At 36.9% G+C, this 25469-nt stretch overlaps 5 protein-coding genes across 6 annotated transcripts; 3 read left to right on the top strand and 2 right to left on the bottom strand.

Moving 5' to 3' along the window:
- The first annotated feature begins 1745 nt into the window (after positions 1-1745).
- LOC105963277 (putative F-box protein At3g10240) lies at positions 1746-2801 on the top strand. Its single transcript, XM_012987671.1, has one exon. The coding sequence runs from the start codon at positions 1746-1748 to the stop codon at positions 2799-2801; it is 1056 nt and encodes a 351-aa protein (XP_012843125.1).
- Positions 2802-5378: 2577 nt separating this feature from the next.
- LOC105963102 (F-box protein CPR1) lies at positions 5379-6434 on the bottom strand. The gene has a single exon (XM_012987470.2). The coding sequence runs from the start codon at positions 6432-6434 to the stop codon at positions 5379-5381; it is 1056 nt and encodes a 351-aa protein (XP_012842924.2).
- Positions 6435-8212: 1778 nt separating this feature from the next.
- Positions 8213-9596, bottom strand: LOC148764890 (F-box/kelch-repeat protein At3g23880-like). Its single transcript, XM_088814424.1, has one exon. It carries the CDS (start codon positions 9558-9560, stop codon positions 8487-8489), a length of 1074 nt encoding a protein of 357 aa, XP_088670550.1. The 5' UTR covers positions 9561-9596; the 3' UTR covers positions 8213-8486.
- A 1491-nt stretch (positions 9597-11087) lies between these two features.
- On the top strand, positions 11088-12200 carry LOC105963275 (F-box/kelch-repeat protein At3g06240). Its single transcript, XM_012987669.2, has one exon. It carries the CDS (start codon positions 11088-11090, stop codon positions 12198-12200), a length of 1113 nt encoding a protein of 370 aa, XP_012843123.2.
- Positions 12201-13472: 1272 nt separating this feature from the next.
- Positions 13473-22534, top strand: PRP40C (pre-mRNA-processing protein 40C). Of its 2 annotated transcripts, none has more exons than XM_012987469.2 (15): positions 13473-13704; positions 14488-14621; positions 15161-15698; positions 15792-15955; positions 16131-16168; positions 16817-16895; positions 17431-17874; positions 18004-18087; positions 18399-18539; positions 18654-18760; positions 19398-19521; positions 20081-20224; positions 20546-20692; positions 20999-21121; positions 22049-22534. In XM_012987469.2, exons 2-15 carry the CDS (start codon positions 14493-14495, stop codon positions 22361-22363), a joined length of 2577 nt encoding a protein of 858 aa, XP_012842923.1. In that variant the 5' UTR covers positions 13473-13704; positions 14488-14492; the 3' UTR covers positions 22364-22534. The 2 variants fall into 2 exon arrangements, with proteins under 2 accessions (XP_012842923.1, XP_088669002.1); XM_088812876.1 differs by having other exon boundaries at positions 13564-13704; positions 14527-14621.
- The last annotated feature ends 2935 nt before the right edge of the window (positions 22535-25469 follow it).

The following is a 25469-nucleotide window of genomic DNA, read 5'->3' as shown; positions in this document are numbered from 1 at the left end:
CAAAACTCTTCTCGCAAGGGTTGTAGATTACTAATCTATCACAATCTTTTCTGAATACAATCTTATTTTCGATAAAACATAGTGGCTCCAACTCCGAAAAAATCGACACATAGTCATATTCAACCGTTACCAACTCCTTCCAAGAACTATTATCTATGCCGTTTTCCTTTTCCCAAATCCGAACCGTGCTCTTCTCTACGCCTTCGAAATAGCAATACAGGCACAAAGAGTCCCTCAAATTAACCAAGAAAGCCACTCTGTCGTCTACTTGTTCCGGCTTATCCAGCATCTTGAACTTGTCATCTCTCGGATCAAAATACATTATTTTTGTAGTAACGGATCACATAACCCAATAGCTAGCCCCGTTAACACAGAGTCCACTCGGATTTGTGATCGTTAGACCAAGACCATCGTGTTTCTTTCTCAGCGTAATCCAGGATTTGTTCATGCAAGAATAAACCGAGTAGTGGTGCCGATCCAAAACAACAACCTTGAAATCGCCGGTGTTTGGATCACGACAAAGCCCGAAAGATGCGTAACAACAACAATCTTTGTTCCAAAGCTTTTCCGCGGTTCGAGTGGATGGATTCCACAACACAAGCCTCCTGTATGGAACGTTGGTTAAGAGTAGTATGCCGTCACAAAAGCATAATACCGACCCACATTCGAAGGGGGGGACTCCGTTAATACTCCTAGGGTTTGGAATTTTTTATCTTCCAATTTAACCGCCGAAAACCGGATAAAAGAACTCAAATTCGAACTACGTAGGAAAAGGTTATGCGAGTTCGATTCCTTAGATTTTTGGATTTGATTTTTGACGAATAAAGGATCGGAGATCATCGTATTCCATGACTTTGAAACTGATTTGAATCGAAGAAGAGATTTCACCGGTAAGTTTAATAGGATTGTTTCTATGATTTCCGGTGGTATTGTTTTGCATAACGTGTGTGTATGTATATATATATATATATATATATATATATATATATATATATATATATATATATATATATATATATATATATATATATATATATATATATATATATATATATAAACCCCTCATGTTTGGAGGAAAAAAAAAGGGTAAATTACAACCACCCCTGAGATATGGTCAGATTACGAAACACCCCCTTTTGTTTAGGTAATTACAACCACCTCTTAACTATAAATCTTCTTACATAATTCATCCTCGTGGTTTCAAATTTAGTGGAATTTTCTAAATTATATGAAATATTGTGGACCCGATTTATTCCATTCGAGCTCCACATTTTGAAGCTAGATGATCATAAGATGTGTTTTTTTGGCTTGTATATATCAGATTGTGGTGCATCAGAAGCTGCATCTTTGTACAAAACAAGTATAAACTAGATAGTATTTCACGGAATCTAGATGATTATGTTGAATTTGATAACATAATGGTGGAGACGTAAGAAGATTCAAAGTTGAGAAGTAGATATAATCATCCAAACATGAGGGGTTTTTTCGTAATTTGACCATTCCTTATGGTGGTTGTAATTTACCCTAAAAAGAAAAAGGATGATTTTTTATTTTTGATTTTTTTCCAGCTATATATATATATTCAGTGCAGTAGGAAACGTGTCCAATCAGAATTGGGCCAATATAATAACTCTACCGGTGACCAAAGTCAACGACCTAAATCGTTAACCCTAATTATAACCCTCACTTCAATTCATCAATAATAACAATTCCAGAAAAAAAAAAAAACTCTGAAAACCCTAGGCATGGCTGTGGAAGAAAATAATTCAGTTCTTCCACCGGAAATCATAGAGTTCATCCTGTCGAAATCAACATCGAAATCTCTCCATCTGTTCAAAACGGTTTCAAAGTCATGGAATATTCTAATCTCCGATCCCGTATTTCGGCGAAGCCATCTCCACCAATCAAGGTACTCGAAATCGCGGAATCTTTTTCTACGTAGTTTCGACTCCAACAACTCCCATGCATGTTTTTCGTTGGTTAAATTTGAAGATCGAAAGTTCCATACCGTACAACAACAACTCAAAGTCCCCGATAACTTCACCAAAATATTGTGCTTTTGTGACGGTGTGCTCGTCTTATCCAAATCCGACTCGTTGTACGATAGATTTATGTTCTGGAATCCGTCAACTCAGAAAATATATATTTCTCCATTAAAAAAATTCAAGCCAGCTTGCAGTTATGGGCTTTGCCATGATCCAACGATTGGTGGTTTTAAGTTTATTATCGTATACGGGATGCTCTACTTTGTTATTTCGTGCAACGGCAAACGCTGGACTCTGACTCGAAAAATAATGGAACACAATATGCATGGAGAGATGAGTTCTCCGGTTAGTGTTGAAGGGGTTGTCTATTGGGTTAAATGGCACTTGGATTCTAGAATTATTAGATATCGGATAACGTATTTCGACCCGAAAGACGACAAGTTCAAGATTTTGCAGAAGCCGGAAAATGTGGTGGAGACGACGAAGTTCTACTTGGTTGATTTGAGAGGGCGCTTGTGCCTGTACTGCAACGGCCCCGGAAACAATATGTACACGGTTAAAATCTGGATGAAGGGAAAGGGGAGGGGCAATAGTTCTTGGAACGAGTTGGTAACCATTGAGAATGTGGAGACTCCGATTTGGTGGTTTAAGCCACTAGGCATCGTGGAGAATAAGATTTTAATTCGTTTGGCATCGGTTGCAAAAACGTTGCTATACAACCCTTTTGAGAAGACGTTTGAACAAGTTGAAGATCTTACTTTTACGGAATTGGTTCCGTATATGGAAAGTTTGTTCTTCCCCGACCCGATAATTTGAAGGTATAAATTTTTTGCAGATGACCCCCTTGTACTTGTGATATCAACACATAATCCCATTGTGGTTGATGGGGTAGCTTTCATTAATTTTTCCGTCAAACTTAACTGTCTGTGTCCAACGTCAAAGTAACTTTCATTTTTCCTTTTATTTTTGCAGATGACCACCTTGAAGTTTGACACACGCGGTTAAATTTGACGAAAAAACTAACAGAAACTACTTCATAACCACAAGGAAGTTATGTGATGATATACTAACACAAGGAAATCATCTGCAAAAACTTGTAACCACATAAAGTTAAGTGTTATTTACCCTATTTTTGTGTAATAAATTAAGCCTCAATTCTTGTTTCTGATTAGAACTAATTTAATTTGGGGATTTAATTCGGTTTCAAAATTCTATACATTCCACGGAACATGTGGTTTTTTTTTTTTTATTCATGGATATGACTCATATATATATATATATATATATATATATATATATATATATATATATATATATATATATATATATATATATATATATATATATATACTCTCTCTCTCTCTAACTCATGTTTGTATTTATTTCCGAAATTAGATAATAGATAGGGATAATTACACTTTTCGTCCCTATAATTTGCCACTTACACGATTTTCGTCCCTAAACAAGATGAAGTTACAATTTTCGTCCCTAAACATGTCACTTTTATGCCGTTTTTGTCCCTCCGTCCATTTGTCCAGTTAGTTTGGACGGAAAATCGCACGTGCGCCGCACGTGACACACAAAAACACCTCACTTCCCCTCATAATGTTCAGATTTTCAGAATATTACATAAATATCCAAATTCTCGGCCAAATCCTAAGCCCAAATTTTCGAAGCAAGAGTTGTGCGTTAACCTTCTGTACAACTTCATTTTGCAACCGAAATTCTCTGCAACGAAATCTCTGAGGATGAGGGCTTCTAAAATAGCTCTTGTTTGTAGAGCAATTACTGCTAAATCTTCTCATGAACGCGGTATTTTTACTTCTTCTTTCTCTTTCTCCTGCCACAAATTTTCAACTGTGTCCAGAGCAGATTCGATTTGTATAAATGAATTAGATGATACTGTTTTCTTGATTCGTAAAATGATGAGAGTGCGGCCACAGCCCTCCGTTTTTGAACTCAACAAACAATTGCAAGTTATTGTCAAGATGAAACAATACTCCGTCGCCCTTAAACTGTTCGACGAAATGCGTCAATGGGGTGCCCCTGTAAATGTATACACGATGAACATCTTGATTAATTGTTGTTGCCATTTGAGAGGGGTAGACTTCAGTTTTGCTGTCTTTGGCAACTTCCTTAAGCACGGTTACGAACCAAATGTTACGACATTCAACACTCTCTTAAAAGGTCTCTTTTTGGATGGTAATGTGGCCGAGGCAGAGAAATTGTTCAAGAAGATTTTGACTTTGAAACTCTGTGAGCTAGACGATGTTACGATTCTTACTGTGATTGACGGGCTCTGCAAAGCTGGACGTGTTCATACTGCCCGTGATTTGCTTTTGTTGTTGGAAAAGACTATCTATAAACCCAGTGTTAAGGCCTATAGTGCGGTAATTGATTGTTTATGCAAGGGCGGAATGGTGGATAATGCACTCGAGCTCTTGTTTGCCCACTTTCTAATTGTGCTTTCAATGATGAATTCATAAGGAATTGAGAGGTTTCGAAAATTGGGGCTTAGGGTTTTCCGGAGAATTGGGGCTTAGGGTTTCTAAAAATCTGAACGTTTTGAGGTGTAGAGGTGCTTTTGTGTGTCACGTGCGGCGCACGTGCGATTTTCCGTCCAAACTAACTGGACAAATGGACGGAGGGACAGAAACGGCATAAAAGTGACATGTTTAGGGACGAAAATTGTAACTTCATCTTGTTTAGGGACGAAAATCATGTAAGTGGTAATGTATAGGGACGAAAAGTGTAATTATCCCTAATAGATACTTACACCACTGGATGAAATTGAACCGTAGAACTACGCATAATCACACACGCAATCATCTGTATGTGTGGTTAGTGGGTAGTTATTTAATCAAATCTACGGTTCAAATCCATTTCGTGTAAATAACCAGGTGTAGCATCTAACTACCCGTATTTATTCGTACTAAGTTCTCATGGATTTGACATTCTTTCCATTACAATATCCGATTTCATCTGTTCTGTAAATTTAGATTATCAGTTGTTTGTTAAGCTTTTATTAGTTATAATTAGGTGACTTACGAATCCAGATACTATAGGATTGGAATCTGGCGATAGTATGATTCAAGGGAATTGAACATTATATTCCCGGAACGCATATACAAAAAACTAGAGTGGCAAGGGACCGATTCGACGGTAGTGTAAACAACAGATATTCAATTTTTTTTCAATTTCCGATTCTACTATTTTTTTTTTTTCGTGCAAAACTCTCGAAGAAGGTGGTAAACGAAACCGGCATCAAATTTTAACAAAGAATTAATAATAGCCTCTAGCATTGGGCTAGTATAGATTATAGTTACACTCTCTTAAAATATAGCATAAGAAAACGAGTGTCTCGTTTATCGACTACCATATCTCAGCCTATTATCAAAACCGGACAGATAACTCTCGCTTCCTCTTGTTATTCGTCTTCATAACAGGGAAGAACAGACTATCCAGAATCGGGTACAACTCAAAGTTGAATAAATCGTTGTCTTCAAATTCTTCAAACGTCTTCTCACAAGGGTCGTAGCAGACGATTCTTGTACCTTCCAATCGAAGTACAACCTTATTTTCCACAAAGCACACTGGCTCGATCGAACGAATATGAATATTCTCCAAACCCTCGACGGTTATCAACTCCTTCCAACAATTCTCGAAAACGCCCTTCTCCTTTATCCATATCCGAACCGCCGTCCCGTCTCCGATTTTGCAGTAGAAACAAAGGCCGCCTTTCAAACAAGCTAATTGAAATAGGTCGTCGTCGTTTACTTGTTCGGGCTTCCGCAAAGTCTCGAGTTCGTCGGTTTTCGAGTCGAAACGCACAACTTGTTTCGTTTTCCTCTCGTCGCGCAACACCCAATAAACAGATCCGTCGACGGAAATTCCCGGAACGCTGCCGTGGTACGGAAAACCTAACTTCTCGGTCCACGAATTGCTCTTGCACGAAAAAACGGCGTACATCTCTTTACAAGTAATCACAACCTTGAAATCGTTTGTTGTGCGTTCGTAACAGATTCCGAAATTAATCGAACCGCTGTAGACGAAATCAGGCGGGAAGGAGAAACGCGCCGTCTTTCGAGTTGACGGATTCCACAAGGTGTATCCCCTCGTCCGCCAGTGTATCCAATTCCAATCCGACGACGTTAACAGCAGAACGCCGTTATCACAGCACAACGCGTTATTCCATCCGTAGAATACTACTTCTTCCTGCAATTCTTTACCGTGAAATTTAACCAGAGAAAACCCTCGGTCAACGGATCTCTTGCGGAGAAAGAGATTCGGAGGGTTCGACAATTGGGGGTGGATCTTGGCGAAATCGGGATCGGAGATTGTTCTACGCCATGATTTCGAAACTGCTTTGAATCGGAGAAGAGATTTCGATGGTAATTTTAATAGAATACTTTCTATGATGTCGAATGGAAGAAACTCTTCTGTTGCCATGGCCGATTACTTCTTCTTCGACTACTGGTTTTAGGGTTCGGAGAGAAGTTTTTGAATGGTGGCGTGGTTTTTCAGTTTTTAAAATGGAAAAATTATACTTTTCACCCCCTTAAGTTTGCACCAATTTCACATTTGGTCCCGCATGTTCAGAAACATTACATTTGGTCCCTAATGTTTCAATAATTTAACATTTTTTGTCATTTCCGTCATTTTACTGTTAACTCGCAGTGATGGGCACTTGCTTGACTCCGTTAGTAATAACGTAAAATTGACGGAAACGACTAAAAGTGTTGAATTTTTGAAACATGAGGGACTAAATGTTTTTTTTTGTGAACATGGGGACCAAATGTGAAACTTGTGCAAACTTGAGGGATGAAAAATATATTTTTTTCTCTTTTTAAAATTTTAAAGAATCATTATTGGGTGGGAGATAGATAATAAATTAAGAAAAATACATTTGTATCCCTCAAGTTTGCATAGATTTCACATTTGGTCCCTCATGTTCACAAAAGACACATTTGATCTCTCATGTTTCAATAATAACACTTTTGGTCATTTCCGTCAATTTACCATTAGTCCGTCAGCTAAGACAGTGATGGGCAAATGCTTGGTTCCGTTAGTTTTAACGGAAAATTGATGGAAAGGACTAAAAGTGTCGAATTTTTGAAACATGAAGGACCAAATATGTTTTTTTGCGAACATGAGGGACCAAATGTGAAATTGATGCAAACTTGAGGGATGAAAACTGTATATTTTGCCATAATTAATTTGGTAGGGATAGCCTTTAGATAATCTTCTAATTAAGGACAAAATTGCACTTTGCCCCGAGAAATTTTCATTGTTTTACTTTCCCCCTACAAAATAGAAGAATTTGGCCTTTCAAAATTTTGTTCTAATTGCACTTTGCCCCAAATTACAATTTCCGGCGTATGTTTCACCGGAATCGCCATTTATCCGTCCATTAAAGAGCATTTGAGTCATTTCATCATTCCCACCCAAATCCTAATATTCTTATATGTTCTAGCGGAAGAAAAATACAACTCATTCAATAATTTTAGAACAAAAAGGGGCAGTTTTTCACCGGAATTCACATTTTTCTCCGTTTTCAACTCATAATTTATTAACTTCTGCAACGGGATCACAATAATAGCTTATAAATGAAGAAGAAATTGAATATTCTCACAATTTTGGGATCACAGTATATACACAGTTCGTTTTAGGAGAAGAACCCCCAACTTTTTTGTTCTTAATGTTTTTATCATTATAACAAATGAGGGTATTAGCATTTTGATGAAAATGAAGAAATGACTCAAATGTCCTTTAAGTGGACGGATAAATGACAATTCCGGTGAAAAATACGTCGAATATTGTAATATAGGGCAAAATGCAACTGGAACAAAATTTTAAGGGTAAATTACAACTACACCCGATGTTAGCTAAAATAACTTTAAGGTTTATGTGGTATCGGTAATTACAATCATCCCTGAAACATTCTTAGAAACTCTAATGAGAAAATACATTGGATACTTTATTCCGATAGAGTTCTAACGGACTATTAGTTTCAGGAGGTGGTGAAGATAACATAGAGCTAGGGGGTGAAACGACTATCCCAACATTTTTTAAATCACCGCTAGCTCCCACTAGAGCTTCTAACAATGTCTCAGGGGTGATTGTAATTACCGATACCATAGAAACCTTAAAGTTATTTTTAGCTTACCTCAGGGGTGTAGGTGTAACCTTTTTGAACTTGTATGGGAGGAAAGTGCAAAAATTGAAAATTGCTAGGTGCAAAATGCATTTTGTCCTCCAATTAGATATGGAAATCGAAAACTCATACGAATCCTCTAGCATTATTTTTAGGCTATTATTTTTAACAAAGAATCAATAATAGCCTCTCTAGCATTGGGCTATTATCGATCATAGTAATACTCTACTAAAATACAGCATAAGAAAACGAGTGTCTCGTTTATCGACATAGTAATACTCTACTAAAATACAGCATAAGAAAACCGAGTGTCTCGTTTATTGACTACCATATATCTCGGCCACTTATTACCAAAAACCCGACAAGTAACTCCGCTTCCTCTTGTTACTCGTCTTCATAACAGGGAAGAACAGAGTATCCATAAACGGAAACAACTCGATCCCAAATAAATGAGTATCTTCGAATTCTTCAAACGTCTTGTCACAAGGGTCGTAGCAGACGAATCTTGTAAATTCCAATCGAAGCACAATCTTATTTTCCACAAAACACAATGGCTCGATCGATCGAATAGGAATATCCTCCAAATCCTCGACGGTTATCAACTCCTTCCAACAATTCTCGAAAACGCCCTCCTCCTTTATCCATATCCGAACCGCTGTCCCGTCTCCGATTTTGCAGTAGAAACAAAGGCCGCCTTTCAAACAAGCCAACTGAAATAGGCAATCGTCGCTTATTCGATCGGGCTTCGGCAAAGTCCTGAGCTCGTCGGTTTCCGAATCGAAACACACAACTTGTTTCGTATTCTTCTCGTCGCGCAACACCCAATAAACACCTCCGTCGACGGAAATTCCCGGAACACTGCCGTGGTACGGAAACCCTAACTTCTCGGTCCACGAATTGCCCTTGCACGAAAAGACGGCGTACTTCTCTTTACAAGTAATAACAACCTTGAAATCGTCTGCTGTAGCCAAAATCCCCAAATTAATCGAACCGCTGTAGCCGAAATCAGGCGGGAAGGAGAAATCCATCTTCATCCGAGTTGACGGATTCCACAGGAAATATTCCCTTGTCCACCAGTGCACCCAATACGTCGCCGTTAAGAGAAGAACGCCGTTACAACAGCACAACGCGTTGTTCCATCCGTTGGGGCTTTCCAAAACTGCTTCTTCCCGTACTTCTTTACCGTGCAGTTTAACCAGATAAAACCCTTGGTCAATCGATCTCTTGAGGAGAAAGAGATTCGGCGGGTTCGGGAATTGGGGGTGGATCTTCGCGAAATTAGGATCGGAGATTGTGCTACGCCATGATTTCGAAACTGTTTTGAATCGGAGAAGAGATTTCGATGGTAATTTTAATAGAATACATTCTATGATGTCGAATGGAAGAAATGTTCTTGATGTATTCTCTTCTTCTGCTGCCATGGCGGATTACTGGTTTTAGGGCTCGTAGAGAAGTTATGAATTGGCGAGAATTATTTGGCTTTTAAAATGGACCCCACCCACTAAACAAGCGACACGTGGCTTGTTAGCGTAAATAATCAAAATAAACGGGTAAATAATCTTCTAGTTAAGGACGAATTAAAATATTTTGACTTTCCCCCCTACGAATTCAAAATAAATACAAAACTGGCCTTTAAAAATTTTGTTTTAATTGCACTTTGCCCCGAATTGCAATTTCCGGCATATTTTTCACTGGAATTTCCATTTATCCGTCCATTAAAGGGCACTTGAGTCATTCCATCATTCCCACACAAATTCGAACGTTTTTTTATGTTCTAGCGAAAGAAAATACAACTCGTTCGCTATATTTAGAACAGAAAAGGATTTTATTTTTACACAATAAATAAAAATTGCACCGAATTACTAGAAGAAATTATATTTTCTTACAAAACAAAATAAAATAAAAATAGATTTTTATCACTAAATTGTTCGATCAATGAATCTTTTATTGTAGTTAGTGAAAATATTTAGTAGAAATCTTTGATATAATTTTCATGTAACTTGATAACAAAGTAGTTGAAGCATTTTTTTGTAAAATAATTATTTTGTGATAAAGAAAAATAATTCGATGTGATTTATTTTTATTTTGCACTTCATAGTTTTGGAATGATTGATGAAAAAATAATTTGACATTTGGCTTTGTAAACAAATACCACTAAAAAATATTAAAGGGTAAATTACAAACACCCCCTGAGGTATGGTCAATTTACAAAAAATCCCTCTTGTTTAGATAATTACATCTACCTCCTTCAATTATGATTTTTTCTTACACCTCCACCCTTATGGTGTCAAATTAAACATAATCATCTAGATTTCGTGGAATGTGTTCTAGTTTGTACTCGTTTTGTGTAAAAATACAGTTTCTGATGCACCATAATCTGATATATGCAAACCAAAAAACACATATATATATTATGATCATCTTGCTTCAAAATGTAGAGTTCAAATGGGATAAAACGGGTACAAAAGTGATAATATTCCATATAGTCTCAAATATTCCACTAAATTTGAGGAGTTGAGGGGGGGTTTGTAATTTGACCATACCTCAGGGGTTGGTTGTAATTTACCCAATATTAAATTGTCTTTTATTAGCTTTAAAAATTCATTCGAGGTGCATTATGCATTATATATTGTGTTTCAAGGGTGAAAAATGCTATTATTTTTTTTCGAGGGTGCAAAGTGTTGAAATTCTATATTTCAAGGATGTAACTGTAAAATGAGATTAAGCCAAAATTTTGAGGAAAAAATCGATTTTGTATAATTTATACGGGGCGAAAGTGCAAATAATGAAAATTGCCAGGGGCCGAAGTTCATGTTGTCCTCCAATTAGGAAAGCTAAAACTCATACGAATCATCAACGATCAGAAGACTATATATACTCGCACGCTGCAAAACAATTTTAATTAAAAAAAAAAAAAAAAAAACTCCCAGAAATTAAACCACGCCGCCATGGCTTCGTATGATGTTCCAAACGACATCGTAGAGAATATTCTGTTAAGATTAACGGCTAAGCATCTTCGTGGACTCAAAGCAGTTTGCAAATCATGGAATACTATGATCTCCGATCCTGTATTCATCCAAACACATCTCCACCGATCCAAGTATTCGCACCTTTTCCAATCTAAGTTGTCGTTGAATTATTACGGCGAAGGCGCGTGTTCGTCTTCGTCGTCGGCTCGATCGAGAGATAAGTACCGTTTGTTTGAATTGCAAGGCGAAAAAAAATTCCGAATCGTAGAAGAATTAGTAAGCCCCTACTCCGGCTGGAAGGCGGTTTTGTGCTCTTGCAACGGTGTATTGCTTCTAACCGACTCTTTGTCGAGACTATATGTGTTGTGGAATCCATCTATTCGAGCGGAGACGGAGATTTGGTTCCCGTATGATTTTTACGACCGTCACATGAGTTACGGGCTTTGTCACGACCCGACTTTCGACGATTTTAAGGTTGTTTTTATTTGTCTGGACTACTATGCTGTTTTCTCTTGCAAGAACAATTCATGGTCGATGAAGAACCGGTTCTCCTATACGGGGCGGGTAAAAAATTATTCGAGGGGAATCTTTGTTGACGGGGCGATCTATTGGGTTTGGAGGCGCGAGACTAGGGTTGAAGAAATAGTATATTTTGATCCGAGCGATGACAAGTTGAGGGTTTTGGAGAGGCCGAAATATGTTGAGGAGAGAGGCAAGCCGATTTACTTGGCGGATTTGGGAGGGAGATTGTGCGTGTATTGCAACGGGAGGGATAAGTCGGTTGTTCGAATTTGGACAAAGGAGTTAAAGGGTTCAGACGGTGGTTCTTGGAAAGAGGTGATGACCGTTGAAAATGTGCGCGCGCCCGTTCGTTGGTTAAGGCCGTTGTGCTTCTTGGGGGACAAGATTGTAATTCGGTTGAATGTTTTGAAAATAGTGGTGTATTGCCCTCGTGAGAAGACGTTTGAAGAAGTTGGAGTCGAAGGCTTTCGGTTATCGTCTTTTGAATTGGTTCCGTATATGGATAGTTTGCTCTTCCCTACTCGAACAAACAAGCAAACGAGGAAGCGGAAGTATATAGAATCTACTTAAGGCTCAATTTCGTGTCCTTTTATTTTTTGGGAAAAAAAATTTCTTTAAAAAAAATTCAAAAACGTGATCGTGCATGTATTGCAACGCGAGAGACGAGTTGATTGTTCGAATTTGGACAAAGGGAGAGGGTATTATGGATAAGAATTCTTGGAAGGAGTTGATCGATGACGTACCGTTGAGAATGTTTCTCGGGAAACAAGATTGTGACTCGATTAAATGTTTTCGGAAATAGTGTTGTGTGAGAAGACGTTTGAAAGCGAACGAGGAATTGAAAGTGTTTAGAAATATAGATTTAGGCTCAATGTGTAGGCTTTGTAGAGAGTCTCTCTATAAGTCGATTTCCATCTCGTCAATTCGTGTTTCGTGTTTGTTCATTCTAGATTCTTATCGATTTTTGAAATACTCTCCATTGCGAATATTCATCTTCAATCTGTTTTAAAAAATTGAGATGCAAGTGAAATCCGATTTGTTGAGAAATTTATCGGTTCTCTGTTAGTTGAGAACGACAAGTGCAATTAATCGAGCTTTTTTTCTCCGACAATGCATTGTTCTTGCACGAAAAAACCGGGTAGTAATTTCAATACATGACAACAACTTTAAAATTTAGATTTATACGGTAACCGGTTCATAACACAAATTTATTGCCCGAATAGTCGGTTAAAAGTAGCTTACGGTCACAATCGGTTAAAATTATACGGGCCTTTGGATTCTTGTACGGTTCGGATTTTTCCATATTCAAATTAACCAAAGAAAAGTACTCGATCTTTGGATGACGTCTTACATAGAAAAAGATTAGCTGATTTTTCGAGATGATTTTCGACGAATACCGGATCGGAGATCATATTTTCCATGATTTGCAAACTGTTTTGAATCGAAGAAGAGACTTAAGTGATGGTAATTTTGACAGGATAATTAGAAGATTAATCTTTCGATGAAGAAAAATAAAATAAAATCAATTAATTAATTCCATAATCGTCTTACAATTTGATGCAAATTATGTGAAGGATGGAAATTCAGAATTCCAAAGATTATATATCACATTACGATTCCCATCCGATTTTTTACCAAAAAAATTGGAAATCCGGAATTGAAAAAACCGTTCCAAATTTGAGATTTTTCATAAAGGAATCGGCGGAAATCGGAATTTTGTTCCAATTTTCACCCCTAATTGTGACAAATATGTACCTATCCCACCTTAGACTGCAAAAGGTGGGGGATTATTTTAATATGTTTTATAGTAATAGGGTGGCTAAATGAAATGACCAATAATTTAAGGGGTCAAAGTAAAAAAATAATTCTTTCTTTTTTCGAATTGCTTGAACAAAATAATTAACGAAATCCCTAATTGAACAACTAGCAACAAAATCCAAATTATCGGCAATCATAAAATCGCTTACGAATCGTTTGCCTCGCAATTCTTGGAAAAACCCAGCCTCCTCTCAGCTAATTTCTCGTCCACCTCGCCCAAATTGAGAATTTCTCTCTCTACGCCTCACTACTGAAGGTGAGTATTTCTTTTCGTAGTTGGAATTGATTATTTATCCTTAATTTTACGGCGATTCAGTGTAGAAGATACTTCGAACCCTTAGCCGCTGAATGATTTTTCATATTACCTGCGCGTTTTTGTTCTGTTTAATGTTTTGTTTCTTACTGTCATTCTGATTTTGAATTTTTGCAAAATAATTTTAACCCTTTAGTTCTTTTGTATGGTTTTTGTTGCTGAAGAAGCTTGGCCAACTGGGTTCCCTTTTTGAAGTTTGATTTTTTTATTTTATTTATCAAACTCATGCTTGTGATGTATACATTTCCGTTTTCGTCGTTTTCAACTGTGGTGGTACATGAATGATTTCTTGTTAGTTGTGAAGAAAGTTATTATAGTTATTGTAAATTAAGGAAAGAATGTAGCTTTGTGGAGCAGATTTTTCAATTGCTCACCTACTGTTTCACTAGTACAGTTTGAGCTTCCTCGATCAATGTGACGTGTTTTTAAATTGTAATCGACACGTTTATGTGACGTGTTTCATGGGATGTACTATGACACTATTGCTAGAACTTATTTTTATTCTCATGGTTTACAACGTCCAATTAGTGAATTCGGTTGCTAGCCGAAGGTGGGAAAGAAAGTATGTTATATAGTTCGTTTTTAAAGTCATTCGTAAATTTCGGACTAGTCAGATTCGTACGTATGTTTGATCTGAAATTCTTTGAATATATAGGGAGTGTGTTTTCGTTACCAGTTGTAATTCTTTTTTTTTTTCTTTTAACACTTAAATCGGTTCTCTTGCAGAATCTATGTTAACACCTGGTTCCTTTGCAACTGGATCAGCAGTACAAGCGATGGAAGGAAACTCACTACATTCTGCAAATTTTTCTTTCAACGGAAATGTTCAGTCAGCACAGGCAGATCAACCGAATAGAACAGTATGTATTAGCTAAAATTAGTTTCTTTATTCCTTCAATTTCCGTGATAGTTTTTGTGCATGAGATGCGACACATTGTATTGATGACAATCGAACTTGCTATTTAGTTCCCGTCGTGAGTTTTTGGTTTCTCGTTCGCATTCGATATCAGTAGATGTTAGTTTGACTGTCATGCTGCACAACTGGTATTCATCAGTTCTAAGCTCCTTCTTAACTAATGTATATAATTAACAGTCATTTTGCTTAAATTTGTGCATAAAAACCTACATCAATTGTGCCTTAAAAAGTGGCAGTTTCTGACAAGTTCTTTCCCTCTTGCCAAGCATTGTCTATGATGTTATAATTGTTGTACTAAGTCTGACCAAGACTTATATTACGAAAACATAATATAAGTCTTGGTCAGACTCAGTACCTTGGCTGTGAACTTGTTCGTTATTCAACTGCTGCAGTGTTACAGATCTTATTCTCATAATTGGGTTAAATGCTATTAGCCATTTCTCGTAATTTAATTAATAGTTCTGTATTTGTTTCCGGCTGTAGAATGTGAGAGGTGACGGTACTCAAGAAACGGGAGCAATTACTTCTTCACCAGCCTTTATGCAGTCTTCTTCTTCTCAGCCCGCCCGTCCAAATTCAAGTCCCTCAACAACTCATTTTGCATCTAACAAGTTCAGCAATACCACATGGATGCCCACTGCCCCGACATTTCAAGTGCCTACAGGAATTCTCAAAACTCCTACACCGGGTCCACCTGGACTAACTTCCTCTGCACCTTCTCCGTCAAATCTAGATTCCGGTGCACTTATAAGACCATTCATGCATACCGGCCCTTTTCTCTCTAACCCTTCCATTCAGCATAATGCTGCTCCGCCTGGACCGTGGTTCCGTCCACAGCAGATCGGTGCTTTTGGTAGACCACCATTTTCACCATATGCTGCTGTTATTCCTGGTCCCTATCCAATGCCGACTCGTGGTACACAACCAGTTTCTGTTTCATTTCCTGATATTCAACCTCCTGGAGTTTCCCATGCTGCATCAGCTTCCATTTCTGGACCGACGGAGTTACCTCCTGGAACTGGTAAGCCCTGAATTTCACCTTTTTAATATTGTTGCATTTTTTTTAGTCAGGCTACTTTATTCTGTCATGTAATGCTGCGAGAATATTCTGTAGATAACAGTAAACATGGTGGTAATGCTGTAACAACCAAAGATGAAGCTCCTACCAAAGAATTGGATGCTTGGACTGCACACAGGGCAGAAACTGGGACTATATATTATTACAACGCATTGACGGGGGAATCTACATACGAGAAACCTTCTGGTTTTAAAGGAGAGGTACTGCAACCATTACTAGTTTCAAAAAATGAGTTTTAAGGGGAGTCTATGTATTTTTGCTGAAAGATTGTTGGACAAAACTGATAATTGCTGATGATGGTTCTGTTCATTATGTTTTATCTTCCAATATATTTTTCTTGATGGTTCTGATTGTATGTTATTTTTATGGATGCAGTCGAATAAACCAACTATGCAGCCAACTCCTATATCATGGTGAGTTCTCTAACAGAACACTACTAATTTTTGTACCTGGACTTCATCTTTTGCTATAGTTATATTTTTTGTGTCAATGTCCTCTTTATTAGCTCTCCTGTTATTTGTGTCCTCTTGACTGATTGGCTTATCGAGGAACTCTTCAAGCTAAATGGATAAACGTACTACTGATGGTTTGTGACTGATATTAATGAAGTCGTTAATTGTGTAATTGGTAGGAATGAAACAAGAGAGCTTCTTAACAGAAATGTAAGAGATGCAACATAGCTGTCCTCAGTGAAAAACCTAGGGAAACCTGTACTTGGATTCTAAGAGTTGTGTTCGAGATAGTAGCAACTATTTTTCCCTTTGCTCTTTAGGGATCATTACTACGAATTTCATAGCATGTTAATTTAACTGCCATTGAGAGCGGTCTTCTACTTTAATGATTCTGTTGTCACCTCTATGTTTCTTGAGTGCTGATTTAATTGTTGGCACTGGATACCTTTTTATCTCTGTAGAAACTAACACATACAAGTCAAACATAAATAAAGAGCTTTCTCATCTATTATTTCGTATATCTGACTAAACCCCGAAACTGTTTCTAAACCATGACAACTTTCTATATTCAGGTTATTCTGATCTCGTCTCATGTTCTTATGTACTCAGGGAGAAATTGATTGGTACTGACTGGACAACTGTCACCACTAATGATGGAAAAGTATATTATTACAATGCTGCAACCCAGGTATGATATAGTCAAATTCTACTTAAGATACTCCCCCATTTTGAGGCATTACCGAAATGAATAGTAGATAGAAGTTTACTGGTTTATCAATTGTAAGCTAGTTATAGGTTTTCCATTGTCGAGTCAGGTGCACGCTATCAATATGTCATATGCCTTAAATTGACTGGATTTATAAATAAATGCATTCGTCAGTAATTCTTATACGTAAATATTATAAAAGTTTCTATTGGAATTCGTTGTGAATATAAATGCTTTATAAATAACATTGACTGGATGAAGAGAAGTTGTTAGATTGATAAATTTTGGTGTGCATAGTGTGAATTTACAGACAATCAGGGTTGTATACTTGCTGTAGGATCATCAATGTAATACTAAGGAAAATTTGGATTTTCACTTTTGTCTTTTGCTTGTGTCGTCTTTGTTCGTTATGGTTACATCTTTGTAATTTCCTGTATTGACAGTTCATATTGTTTCTATAGCTTTTTCTGTGACGACTTTACGGGTAATCTTACAATATCATCTGCTTTTTAATCAGTTAAGTAGCTGGCAAGTACCTAGTGAGGTAACAGAATTGAGAAAGAAGCAAGATGCTGATGCTTTGAAAGCTCAATCATTGTCGGCAACATACACTAATGTAGTAGCTGAGAAAGGATCCGACCCTGTTAGTTTAAGTACGCCCGCTGCTAACACAGGTGGCCGTGATGCGACAGCTGTCAAATCTTCTAGTGTATCTGGTTCATCTTCTGCATTGGATCTCATAAAGAAGAAATTGCAGGATTCTGGACTCCCTGATTCTACTTCTCCAGGCCCATCTTTGTCAGAAATTAACGGCTCAAAATCAATTGAGTTTCTTGAGAATGAGAATAATAAAGATAAGCGCAAGGATGCAAATGGTGATGGTGATTTGTCCAATTCCTCTTCCGATTCAGAGGATGAAGATGGTGGTCCCACTAAGGAGGAATGTATCCTCCAATTCAAGGTTTTTTTTTTTCTTTTTTTTTTGTTAGGGAAAAACTAATTCTTTTATGTCAAATATTTATGCTCATATTTCACATCGTGTTAAATTCAGTTAGTTCTCACTTCTCATTTTTACTTTTGGAATTTCTAGGAGATGCTCAAGGAACGAGGAGTGGCTCCATTTTCCAAATGGGAGAAAGAACTTCCTAAAATAGTTTTTGATGCACGTTTTAAGGTATGTTATAAGTTAATTCTTTTATGGATGTGGTATTTTATATATCTCTGGTTTCTACATGTATGATTGTTACTTTATGTTCGAACATTTTAGATGTTTAGATCTACATGTTTTATTTTCATTTATTTTCTACATTCTCCTTGCATTGCTATCACCAAAGTCTTATAGAGTATGCTATCTTAACTAGATGAAATATTAATGATTAGTTGGTTCCGATTCGCATTTGTGCCATTTTGGTATCAATCTCTTCTAGAATTTATTTATCTACCACGCTTTGTATTCCTTAGTTTTAATTAAGCCAATCTGTGCAGGCTATTTCAAACCACAGTGCCCGAAGAGCACTTTTTGAGCACTATGTCCGCACACGTGCCGAAGAGGAAAGGAAGGAAAAACGAGCCGCTCAGAAAGCTGCTTCGGAGGGTTTCAAGCAGTTACTGGAAGAAGCAAAGGAGGTTTGATGCGATTGTCTCCTATTAAAGTATTCTCTGCTTCTTTTGGCATTTGAATTCTCGATGCACATTCGTGGATATAATATGGGGATTAAGACATGTCTTTTTAACGTTCAGGATATTGATCATAACACTGATTATGAAACATTTAAGAGGAAATGGGGACAGGATCACCGGTTTCAGGCCTTGGAACGGAAAGAGAGGGAGTTTTTGTTAAATGAGAGGTATGATTCATTGCTGCATTAATACTTATACCATGGTGCTAACTATATTTTTGTTTGCACTGAAAAGATACTTATCCATCCAATCTAACAGGGAAGGTTGGAGTAATTTTTAATTTAAGAGCGTATAATTATGACATCTAAAAGGGGGTTCTGTGTAATTTACAGACCATAGGTGTTGCAAGTAAATGTAAATAGTTCAAAAACATCGCAATAAGGGGAGGCGTTAACCAGCGAGTTATTATTTTATTTTATTTTTTTATCACTTAATAACCCACATTTAACAAGTTAGATAATTAGGTTTATGTCTCATAGACTTTTAGTAAGATAACAGAGTAGAAACTTAAAATTAAAATAAAAATATTAAACAACTGAAATAAAATTAATAAATAATAAAATATAAGTTGTTTGGTCGATATTACTCGACCAACCAATCCAATTATAAACTATCCAATTATACATGGGTTGGTTTAATTGTTAATTATCAATAAAAAATTATGGATCGGAAAGGGGTTTAATATGTGAATAAAAAAATATTAACCGAGTTCTTTAAGTTCTTGGATTTGTTTGATGAATGCAATGAAGCTTCAATATGTCCTGTAGACTACTTTTCATAACCTAAATTCTGCTTTGCTTTCAGGGTTTCTCCTCTGAGAAAGATAGCTCAAGAACGAGCTCAAGCAGAGCGTGCCGCTGCAACATCTGATTTCAAGTCGATGCTTAAGGACAATGGAGATGTTACTTCTACTTCCCGTTGGTCCAAGGTAGTTATTTTTTTTTTCTTTTAATAAAAAGTAATAACTGGTCTAATAAATCGGCCTACAATAAAACCCAAAGGGGATAGAATGTGGTCAAAGGTGGGTTTATGCCAAGAGGTGATGTTATTTATAGTTCTTGCTCAACTGTAAACCATATGTCATCATAGTTTCCACAGTCGTATATGAATGTTAGATAGCATGGAGATACTCATTGCCCACTGATATTGTAGATTCTTTCAGTCAGTACTTTTAAGGGTGAACAATCAATCGTTTGTCTCTCGTTAATGGATGGTGGTAAAACAGGTGATGATAAAACTTTTCTTACTTTAATTTTGTATAATTTATATCCCCAAGGATCGTAAATAATATAATTTGAAATGCGTATCTTGTGTGTTGTTTGTGTGTAAAAATTGCAAGCGTGAATAAGAATTTTGGTATTACTAGATACAAGTGAATTTTATTTCGTAGCTGTCGTGAAAATCTGTGAACTATTCCATTTTCTTGAAAGAATGCAAAATGCAGTTAGTTTCAACTTGTACCTTAAAAGGTCTGTTGTCTCTGATAGGTCAAGGATAGCTTAAAAAGTGATCCCAGGTACATGTCTGTCAAGCACGATGATAGGGAGAAATTATTTAATGAATACGTAGCTGAACTAAAGGCTGCTGAAGAAGAGACAGTTCGGAAAGCAAGGGCAGTACAAGACGAGGAGGTAATAGAAATGCCCTTAAAATTGCCAATTCTGTTTGAAATATGTTTTTTTTACATTCTCATTTGCTCCAGTTGTTTTTTTTTTAAATTATTTTATATATATAATTGACTATTTTAATTATTTTATTTTATTTTTATAGTTGAAAGAATATGATTACTTTCTTCAAAATGAAAAAAAAAATCACTTCCTGCTCTCTCTGTTATAGTAATTGATTCTGTCTCGAGCAATGGAGGAGGCCAGTAATTAGCGGATAAACTATCGATTTTTTTATTAAGTTATCTAATTTCTGCTTTCTTTGTTGTGTATTTTAATTGATTATAGGATAAAATAAAGGAGAGAGAAAGAGCTCTACGCAAGAGGAAAGAAAGAGAGGAGCAAGAAGTTGAGAGGGTGAGACAGAAAGCTCGACGGAAGGAGGCTATTGAATCGTATCAAGCTTTATTGGTAGAAACAATAAAAGATCCTCAGGTATTTTATATGATTCTTCGAATATCTCTATTTAATATTTGTACTATCTATCCTATCCGATTGGTCGAAGCTTTAAGTATCTTCGGGAACTAATTATCCTCTACCGGAAAGATTCTTGGAATATATAACATTATTTTTGACAATCAGCCATGGGCACTTATCATTGCTCTTTGTATAAAGGCAAAATATCTCTTGAAATTTGAAACCGTTGAAATTTTTAACCGGTGTGGTCTTATGTGTGCGTCCTTATTTCGATTCTCGTTTGCTTGATTTTTTTCCCTGAATTAATTGATTTATCTATTCTAGGCATCTTGGACAGCATCAAAGCCTAAGTTGGATAAGGATCCTCAAGGACGTGCCGCAAATCCTCATTTAGATAAATCCGACTTGGAGAAGCTTTTCCGGGAGCATGTCAAGTCTTTGCACGAGGTTAGCTTTTTTTTCTTTTTCCCCTCGTGTGAAGTCTTCCGAATTCGTTTTAACAAAAGAACAGTTCTTTCATTAACTAATTACTTTGGTATCGTCTGAATGAGGTTGATAATAGTGTGCAATGACAAAATGAAAAATAAAGAATTATCAGGCGACGTGTGATTGGCCAGATGGCTGAAGTAGCAAGAAATTTTTCTGTTCTAAATATAATAATTTCCTTTGTAGTAAATCTTTCTTTTACTATATAAGTAGAGGGCTATTTCAAATTCTTGCATACGAGTCTTGATAACAAAACACTTGCAATGGTTCTTGTGTCTTTCCTCCTCTCGTTGTACATATATGTAGCGGGTAAATTACGGCCACCCCCCTGAGGTAATTCCAAATTACCAAAAAATCCCTCTTGCTTGGGTAATTACAAGCACTCCCTCAGCTATGAATCTTCTTACACGTCCACCCTTATGGTGTCAAACTCAACATAACCTTCTAAATAACCTTTTAGATTCCGTGGAATGGTCTCTAGTTTGTAGTCGTTTTAAGGAAAAATACAGTTTCTGATGCACCACAATCTGATATTTATAAGCCAAAAGACACATCTTATGATCATCTTGTTTCATAACGTGGAGCGCGAATGGGGTAAAACGTGTACATACTAGAGAATATTCCACATAATCTAGAAGATTCCACTAAATTTGACACTGTAAGGGTGGAAGTGGAAGAAGATTCATAGTTGAGGGATGGTTGTAATTACATGAAGGGTTTTTTCATAATTTGACCTTACACCAGTGGCCGTAATTTACCCTATACTTAGCCTCTCAATTTTGTTTATATGTACAACTTATCCTTATTCAATTTTAACAAGCAACTCAGCCTCGGTTTTTTATTTTTTATTTCTTTCAATTGTCTTATTGGATTCCTTGATGATTGTAGAGATGCGTGGGGGAGTTTAGAGCTCTATTGACAGATGTCATAACTGCGGAAGCTTCAGCTCGAGAAACAGAAGATGGTAAAACCGTAATCACATCTTGGTCTACAGCTAAACAAGTCCTAAAGAGTGATCCTAGGTATAACAAAATGCCGAGAAAAGAAAGAGAGTCCCTGTGGCGTCGACATTCTGAGGAGATCCAACGTAAGCTGAAGAAAGATAGCGATCAAGGGGAAAAGCCCGTAGAAGGAAAAAGTAGAGCTTCTGCCGAACCTGGGAAACACTTGTCTGGTTCAGGTAGAACGCACCACAGAAGATAACTGCCCCTTTCTTTTCGTATCTTGTGGATCTTTTAGGTGAGTTGCAAGTTGTAATAACCTTCTGTGTTATTTATTTTGAGTTGGCTATGTATTAACTAACATGATTTTGCAATGTGAATTTTGCCATAAATAGAAGAATTAGGGAAATTTATTTGTTTTACATTTTTATTAGATTCTATTGTGCATATTTCGAATACTTTTTACATATTTTTCTGTGTAAATTGCACTTACTCCCCCTGTGGTTTGAACTTTGTGCATGACCCCCTTGTATTTTCGCCCCTCATGTTTCGCTCTTTTGATCCCTGTTGTTCCCAAGTACACATCAAAAGTTCAATTTTAAACATATTTAGTCCCCTCCTTTACATCTAACGGAAAACACTATTTTGGGCCCAAAATTGAAATTTAAAATTATTTTGGGCTAGAAAAGATTATAACTTTGACTATTATCTTAGGGAGAATTATACTTTTGGTCCCTTATGTTTGGTTCGATTCCACTTTTGGTCTCGCTTGTTCCAAAGCGAACAAAGTTCACCTTCAAGGTTCAAACCTTCAAGGTTCAATGTTAAACACTTTCGGTACCCGTCGTTACATGCCCGTTAGCAAGTAACGAAAAACCCTATTTTGGGGACAATTGAAATTTAAATCTAAACCCTATTTTGGGGACAATTGAAATTTAAATCTTTTTTAGGCTTGAAAATAATTAGAAATTTAAAATATACTACATATAATTAAATTTTTAATAATAAAAAAAGAAATTAACTAAACAAATTATTTTTATAATTAGAAACTCTCTTTAAATTTTTAATAATAAAAAAAGGGTAAATAGCATTAAACCACCTAAACTTTTTAAGATTTTGCGGATCACCACCTGAACAATTTTTTTTTGCACAACTTCACCTATACTCAATTAATTGTGCCACTTTGCCATTTTTTGCCTTTTTGCAGGTCAAAATGACCGGTTCTCAACCCATGTGCGTCGCACATGACAAATCCAAGGCTATTGACGTCTTTTCCATTTTTAAAATTGAATAAATGTTAAATAGAATAATTAAAAAGTTAAAAAAAAAAAAGAAAGAAAAAAAAAAAAAACAACAAAGGGCTTCGCCTTGTTCACCAGCAGAAGATTCTGATCCACCATAGATACTACTGCTGCAATTTTATTTTCCCTAATCATCACCGTCATCAGAACAAAAACGCCGCCATTTACAGCCCTAATTTCACATAGCTCCTCCTCATAAACTCATCAAGGACAACAGCGTTGGCGGCGGCATATCATATCCAACCACCCCCACCCTACTCATCTAACTCACAACTTTCATCAACCATTTCTCTCATGTTGCAGCCGCTCACCACGAGGAACCAGCTCTGCCCTCTTGCACAACAACGAAGCTCACCACCATCACCACATCTTCTTCAGATCCGCCGCTATCTTGACTGAAATTGGACCTAAAATTAGGTCAAAAATGTTCATTTAATTTCCCCCTTTCCCCAATTCAGGTTATATGAACACTATTTTCTCTCGATATCTTCCTCCGAATGGACTAGATCTTCTTCCAACGAATGGATGATTAGATGAGATTCTCACAATTGAGGCCGTCCCATGCCGCGGCGGAGGTGTGCGGCGCTCGGCCGTGAGATCGGGTGTGCGCAGGTGGGCGGTGGGTGGTGAGATTGGTGCGACGGCAGTGGTAATCCTTGAAATTGCAGAGGCGAGAAAGTATTTATGTCAGTGGTGGTTTGTTCGGAGTTTTCGGGCCATGGGTTCAAAATCAAGGCAGAGTTGCTGGGAACAAGATGACGTTTTACTTTTTCTTTTTCTTTTTTTAATTATTCTATTTAAGAAAATTCCATTTCAAAAAAGAAAAATAAAATAAAATAAATTAATAAAAATTAACATTTATTCCATTTTAAAATGGAAAAGACGTCAATAGCCTTGGATTTGTCATGTGCAACGCACATGGGTTGAGAACCGGTCATTTTGACCTGAAAATAGGCAAAAAAGGGTAAAGTGGCACAAGTAATTGAGTATAGGTGAACTCGTGCAAAAAAAATTGTTCAGGTGGTGATCCGCAAAAACTTAAAAAGTTTAGGTGGTTTAATGCTATTTACCCATAAAAAAAAAATTAACTAAACAAATTATTTTTGGTTTACCGAAACTCCTAAATTGTAGGTTAACTAAGTAGTAGTTTCGACATATGTGCTCGAGTCTGACAGATTCAAGAACACGAAGAGTTTGTCGCAGAGGTCGAATAAAAGCAGCACCCCATCGCAAACGTGCAAATGTCACAGAGGTCGAATAAAAGCAGCACCCCATCGCAAACGTGCAAACATCGTAAACTCTCCAGCTATAACTTTCATTACTTGTACAGTTTGGAGTTTCCGGTCCTCTAGTTTAACCCAAGAAAACGTCTCTTCGGAATGTAACAACTTGCGTAGAAAAAGATTGTGCGAGCTTGAAGTTTTAGATACTTGGAGATGCGTACGGACGAATATGGGAACGGACTTGTTCCCTTAACAACGAACTGTGCGGCCTTAACTCTTTTCCGTCCCTCGTCATAGTTAAGTCAGCCTCCCCGAAAGTGTTGCGAAAGCTAAATGATAGAAAACGAACAAAGAACTTAAGAAGATAATAGAGTTTTGTAGGAAAGTACTGTATTGCTTGAATGTCTTGGATTTACAAATGAATCTCTACTCCTATTTATACTAGGCCACCTTATTAATGGAGGTGGAGATCTACTTGATCTAAGTGCTAGGAGTTGTTCACTAGAACACTCCAAATAATTCCTACAAAATATCTACAAGGGGAGGGTTCTAGAAAGTTTTCTAAAATCCTCCGAGAATATATACAAGGGCCTATTTACATTTGTGCCATTTTGGGCCTAACCCTATTTGGGTTTAGTCTTAGACTCTTTAACCCCCTCAACCCAAGGGAATCTGACAAAGGGTTGTGCCAAAACTGGCGAGCCATGACAACACGCTTGATTCCGTTAGTTTTAACGGAAATTTGATGAAAATGACTAAAAGTGCTAATTTTTTGAAACATAAGGGACTAAATCTTTTTCTTTTGAACATGGGAATCAAATGTAAAATCCGTGCAAACTTGAGG

The sequence above is a fragment of the Erythranthe guttata genome, chromosome 14 (genome assembly GCF_056151865.1).
Source record: "Erythranthe guttata isolate IM_541 chromosome 14, IM_541, whole genome shotgun sequence".
Lineage (NCBI taxonomy): Eukaryota > Viridiplantae > Streptophyta > Magnoliopsida > Lamiales > Phrymaceae > Erythranthe > Erythranthe guttata.
The sequence above is the reverse complement of the archived record's forward strand: the minus strand, read 5'-3'. Positions and strand labels throughout refer to the sequence as shown.

What these genes read in the sequence shown, in the direction of transcription:
- LOC105963277 (XM_012987671.1), top strand. Translation starts at nt 1,746, where the DNA reads ATGGCTGTGGAAGAAAATAATTCAGTTCTTCCACCGGAAATCATAGAG.
- LOC105963102 (XM_012987470.2), bottom strand. Translation starts at nt 6,434, where the DNA reads ATGGCAACAGAAGAGTTTCTTCCATTCGACATCATAGAAAGTATTCTA.
- LOC148764890 (XM_088814424.1), bottom strand. Translation starts at nt 9,560, where the DNA reads ATGGCAGCAGAAGAAGAGAATACATCAAGAACATTTCTTCCATTCGAC.
- LOC105963275 (XM_012987669.2), top strand. Translation starts at nt 11,088, where the DNA reads ATGGCTTCGTATGATGTTCCAAACGACATCGTAGAGAATATTCTGTTA.
- PRP40C (XM_012987469.2), top strand. Translation starts at nt 14,493, where the DNA reads ATGTTAACACCTGGTTCCTTTGCAACTGGATCAGCAGTACAAGCGATG. An exon ending in CAGCCAACTCCTATATCATG is followed by an intron (nt 16,169 to 16,816) that starts GTGAGTTCTCTA and finishes TTATGTACTCAG; the next exon opens with GGAGAAATTGATTGGTACTG. An exon ending in AAACAATAAAAGATCCTCAG is followed by an intron (nt 20,693 to 20,998) that starts GTATTTTATATG and finishes TATCTATTCTAG; the next exon opens with GCATCTTGGACAGCATCAAA.